The following is a 5827-nucleotide window of genomic DNA, read 5'->3' as shown; positions in this document are numbered from 1 at the left end:
GGAGTCCCAGCAACCGCTGCAAACCTGGGAGAGAAAGCTGCACTCGCTCTCACCGAAGCCAGACAGTCCCGCTTCTCCCGTTTGAGTCTGTGCCCCTAAAGACTCGCCCGGATCTGGAGCTCAGAGTCTGCGACTCCCTCCCGATTGAAAACGCCAACCGCGCCCTCCGCCGCCGCCCGCTCCGTGCACTCCGCACCTCAGAATTTGACTTCAGCACTGCGCCTCCTCTGAGTGTCCGTATGCGTTACTCTTTCCTCCTAGTTGTAGGACTTCCACTCAGCCAGCGTTCCTGTGGTTCTGGGTGATGTCCGTTCCGTCTTTTAGTTTCACTTTTGAAGTGGTTGTTCGAGGCAGCAAACTCCGGCGTTAACCTATGCCGCCATCTTGGTTCTCCGAGGAACTGTCAAGAGTGAATATTCTTATCTTGTTCCTGATCTTAGAGAAAAGCTTTCAGTTTCTCACCATTGAATATGTTGGTTAGCTGTGGCTTTTCAAATATGGCCTTATTATGTGGAGGTAAATTATTTCTATACTTATTTTGGTGAGTGTTTTTATCATGAAAGGATGTTGAATTTTGAGAAGTCCATTTTCTGCATCTATTAAGACAATTATGTAATGTTTATGCTTTATTCTGTTAATGTGGTATAATATATTAATTGATTTCATAGGTTGAATTATCTTTGCATTTCAGGGATAAGTTCCATTTGGTCACGTTGTGGGTACTTTTTGATATGCTATTAAATTCAATTTGCTAGTATTATGTAGAGGATTTTTGTATCTATATTCATCAAGAATGTTGGCCTGTAGTTTTCTTTTCTGGAGTGTCTTTTTTTTTTTTTTTTTTTTGGTTTTGGTACCTGGGTGATGATGGCCTCATAAACAGTGTTTGTAAATATTTCCCCCTTTTCAGTTTCTTGGGAGTGTTTGAGAAGTAAAAAGTAAAAGGATGGGAAAAAATACTCCATGCAAATAGTAACCAAAAGAGAGCAAAGGTGTTCATACTTATATCAGATAAAACAGGCTTTGAGGCAAAACTGTCGAAAGAGACAAAGAAGGACATTATATAATGATAAGAAGGTCAATTCACCGGCAAGAAATAAAAGATATAATAACTCTAAAGATATATACATAGTTGAATTTTGGTGGTTTTAAAAACACATTTAACCAGTCTGTGTCTTTTTATTGGTGAGTTTAATTCATTTACATCTGAACTAATTACTGATGGGAAAGATTTCATATTGCTCTTTTGTTGTTTGCTGTCATATAGCCTTTTTGTTGTTCTTTTCTCTCTTGTGGTCTTCCTGTGTTTCATTTATTATTTTTGTAGTGACATACTTTGATTTGTTTTTCACTTTCATTTGTATAGGTTTTTTTCTTTGTGGTTACCATGGGGGTTACATTAAACATTATACTGTTATAAAAATCTATTTTAAGCTGATAATATCTGAACTTCAGTCACATACAAATACTCTACATTGTTGCATCTCCCTGCCCCTCTCACACTTTGTTATTGATGCCCTGACTGGGAATCAAACCATGACTTCCTGGTTCATAGGTTGACGCTCAACCACTGAGCCACACTGGCTCGGCTGTAAGGGTAATTTGTTTTCCTTGTAGGTGAGCAAATTGGGGAGAAGGTTATTCCTCCAAAAAATTATTTAAATACATTTTCCCTAAAGAGATGTGCCTAGGCGAACATGAAAACATGGCTATATTGTGGCTGTTAATTTATATCCTTGATTTCACAAACTGTCACTCTGCTTTCTATAAACTCTGGGGAATTAGATTACAGTGCAAAGGATTTTATTATTGAAAATTATGGATGCAATGTGTGCTTTATTCCCTTTGCTCACATGCAATTATGGAGTTACAGAGCACTTTTGCATACATCACCACATTTGATTTTCAGACAATATGTAATCACCTGTGGAGATAATTACATATTCTCACTTCACAGATTAGAATCCAAGGTTCATGAGAGGTTATGAGAGAGGCTAAGGTCTAAATCTAAAGTTCTTGTATTGAGTCTGAGCTCTTTGCCCAGCATCTTATAACTTTTCATTTGTAAAGCAAATCGAAGGTGCATTTGCAATCTGAATATTCTTATGATGTAATGTTAAACACGTTTTCTATTCAGCTGAACTTTTTTCTTTTGCGGTTTTAAATCAAATGCAATTGAAGTGATTGTTTTGTGTATCCTCCTCCTAAATACTGCCTCATAATGATGGGAACATTTCAATTTTTTGCATTGGTTTATGATTTACAACTGTGTAATAGAGTATCCTACTTCTCATGTTTTCATATGGAGGGATTAGCTAGACCAGCTCTTTTGGTCTCTCTTCCTGCTTTCTTTCACTTCTTATCCCTAAATGACCAAAAAGGTTTTCAGATTAGTGAGTTTGATAGAAGTCATTGGTAGACCACAAGTGATCGGAGTGGGCAGAGCCTGCCCCTGAGGTGGGGTAGGAATAAATCAGCCTTACGTTGCCGGGAGGGTGTGCCTCATGAAATGCACTGAATCACACATTTAACCAACATCTTCTTTTTGCCTGATTTACCTATCTCCTCATGAGTTAGCTCCAAACTATCCAGAGCAAGAAGGATGTGATTGGGTCCCTTCAAAATTTTCATCTTAAGGCCTGAGAGGAAAAAAATACCTTTCTTCCCAGGGAAACACCCATCTGATTTTATTTATGTTAATCCTTTATTTCCAATATTCTGTGGTATAAGATATGACTGTACATATTGGGCTAATGAAATTCATCTCATTACTTTTTATGGTGTTATAAATATAATGCCTTCCCCTGTCCCTAATGTTATGTAAGAGAGTGATTACTTTAAGGTATGTTTAGTGAAGTTTATTCTTGTTTTGTTCTGTTAGCTGCTCTATAAAATATAAGCAGTCATGCTCAATGTGTATGTTATATGAGGGCCTTGGAAGAATCTGAAAATATTACAACATTTCTACAGCATAACAGTTTAATAGCATTTCAACCATATAAAAATTTCCACCTCATTTGAGACACTAGTTTCCCAGAGAAGTGAAAGGCATATCATATTTTATAGCTTACATAGATGACTGTATAATGCAAACTGTAATTCTTCTTGTTAAGGAAATAGTTTTTACTTATTTATAAATGATTATTATAATATATAATGTCATTAATCATAGAAGAGATAATAGGCCCATTTTTAGGACTTTCGTGAACAGAAGACCCACAATTAAGTTTTTTCCAGAGTGACAGAACCAGTGATATTTAAACTGTAGAATTATAAACTGCTAGAACTGGAAAGGATATGAAGAACAACACTTTCTTTTTTACCCCTCAAATGCTAGGAATGCAAGAAAGGAATCTTAGGATTCATTTAGATCCAAGAAATTTCAGAGTTATCCAAGGTCATGTGACTAATTAATAGTAAATCCTGGATGAGAATCATGAATCCTGTTTCAGTGTCCTCCTGCCTCTCCAAGTATTAGGTTGCTCCATATTCAAAATACCTAGTAACTTATAAACTTCAGCATAGTGTTTAAAATAATCCATTAACAAATGTTTCTCTTGCATTTCTGTTTTATGTGTATCCCCTTTTAATGGGAGAAAAGACAGTTGAGACTTCACTCTCGAATGCCAAAAAAATTCCCATGTTTTCTCAGAAAATACACTTACATACATTAATATATATTTGCATGCATATATAGATTTTATAATTCTTATATTCTCTAGTATCCCTCTATTGATTTTCTTTTATTATTGAAGTATTCCATGCTTAATCAACATTTACTGCTTTTGCTTTTGATTTATAGAATCTGTCTGTCCAACACGAATTCCCGTGGCAGCTCGAGATGAGAAGGGATTTGATATTCTTTTAGGCTTGGGTGTAAAGAAAAAGGTTAAGAAAAGAATCCAGCTTTCACCAACAAAGATAAAAGGATATGAAGTAACATCAAAAGTTGATTTATCAGAATTCACAAGGTAAATGTTATGTGTTGATATATATTTTTTGATATGTCTATAGCTTTTTTGAGAATTCTTTAAGCTTATTCATGTTCTTCTTTTTCTAGCAATGTTTTTCCAGAAGGTCTTCCTCCATCATATGTATTTGTCTCCACTCAGAGATTTAAGGTCAAGAAAATATGGGATTTATGGAGAATTTTAACCATTGATGGAAGGCCACAAATAGCAGTTACCTTAAATGGTGTGGATAAAACATTACTATTTACAACGACCAGTGTGGTTAATGGCTCACAAGTGGTCACCTTTGCTGACCCTCGAGTTAAGGTAATGATGCCTGGATACGATTATGCTATTCATGAGGAAACACTGTTAGGTTTATGTGTATTGGGGGAAGAGAGCTATAATTTTAACATGACTGGAAAGATATCAGCTTCAGATTTCAATGTTGCTTTATTGTAAGAAAAAACAAAGGAAGGAAAATTCTTTTTTTAATATATTTTTATTGATTTCAGAAAGGAAGGGAAAAATAGAAACAGCAATAATGAGAGAGAATAATTGATTGGCTGCCCCTTGCATGCCCCACATTGCGGATTGAGCCCACAACTTGGATATGTACCCTGACCAATAATTGAACCGTGACCTCCTGGTTCATAGGTGGATGCTCAACCACTGAGCCATGCCATCCGGGCAGGAAAATTCTTTCTTAATCCATGTGGAATTTAGGGGTGGGAGGAACTAACATTTTTGAATTTCTGCTACTAAGTGCCAGGGACATTGAATTGTAATAACCACCTAAAGAAGAACCTGTTGTTCCCATTTTACAGACAAGGAACCAAGGTTCAGAGATTTTAAGTTCCTACTCCAAGTAACAGAGCTAGTTAAGTGGTGACAATAGAAACTGAATTTAGGTCTGGTCATTTTCAAAGCATATGTTGGTCTGTTTTACATGGTCATGTCCCATAGGATATTGAAATAAAGACATTTGTTAGAACATTAAATACAGGCAGAAAATGGATGCAGAATTCACATTAATTGTAAGGACATTTATTCCCCATAAAGGGATATATTTAGTAAAATAAATATACTAAAAATAAAAATGTATTTTCTAAGTCATATGTTCAGAATACAGATATGATGATAAAAGCAATCAAGTTTTGATATCTACACTAATAAATGAGAAAAATGGTAATTGGCGTACAATGCTACCCTTTTCATTGGCTAATCAGGGCTATATGCAAATTAACTGCCAACTAAGATTGGCAGTTAACTGCCAACAAGATGGCGGTTAATTTGCATATGTAGGCACAATGCAGGAAGGCGAAAGAGAAAGCAGGAAGAAACCCCCTGCCACTGACAGTGATCGGAAACCCAGGGGGAGCTAAGAGCTGGGGGGCAGGGGGTTTCCCTGGGGCCGCCTTTGCCTTGCCCCCCAGCCTTGATCAGAAACCCAGGGGGAGCTAAGAGCTGGGTTGCCCCCCAGCCTTGATCAGAGAATCAGGCGCCTTTTCCGCCCTGGCCAGTGATAGCAGGAAGTAGGGGTGGAGCCAGCGATGGGAGCTGGGCAAGGTCGAAGCTGGCAGTCCCAGGAGCTAGGGGGTCTTTTGCCTGGCCCTAAAGCGAATCCCACGATCGCGGGGCCGCTTCAGCTGCAGGTCCCCGCTGCCCGGGCCAGACGCCTAGGCCAGAGGCGTTAGGCCTGGGCAGGGGCTGAGCCTGCAACCGCAGGGAGCTGGGGGTCCCCTGCCCAGGCCTGACACCTCTGCCGGAGGCCTCAGGCCTGGTCAAGGGGCTGATCCGGTGATTGGTGACCGGAGGGTGATGAGGGTCAACTCCTCTGGCCGAGGCATCAGGCCTGGGTGGGGGGCGGAGCCGGG

At 38.8% G+C, this 5827-nt stretch overlaps 1 protein-coding gene across 1 annotated transcript in view; it reads left to right on the top strand.

Moving 5' to 3' along the window:
* Positions 1 to 5827, top strand: part of COL21A1 (collagen type XXI alpha 1) — a 108270-nt gene that overhangs the window by 10580 nt on the left and 91863 nt on the right. Inside the window, exons 3-4 of the mRNA XM_015560047.1 lie at positions 3803 to 3971; positions 4061 to 4277. Coding sequence (XP_015415533.1) covers positions 3803 to 3971; positions 4061 to 4277 — 386 coding nt within the window. The remainder of the gene's footprint in view (positions 1 to 3802; positions 3972 to 4060; positions 4278 to 5827) is intronic.

Source organism: Myotis davidii, unplaced genomic scaffold (genome assembly GCF_000327345.1).
Source record: "Myotis davidii unplaced genomic scaffold, ASM32734v1 scaffold313, whole genome shotgun sequence".
NCBI classification, from domain to species: domain Eukaryota; kingdom Metazoa; phylum Chordata; class Mammalia; order Chiroptera; family Vespertilionidae; genus Myotis; species Myotis davidii.
Note: the sequence above shows the minus strand (reverse complement) of the source record. Positions and strands in the feature narration are given on the sequence as shown.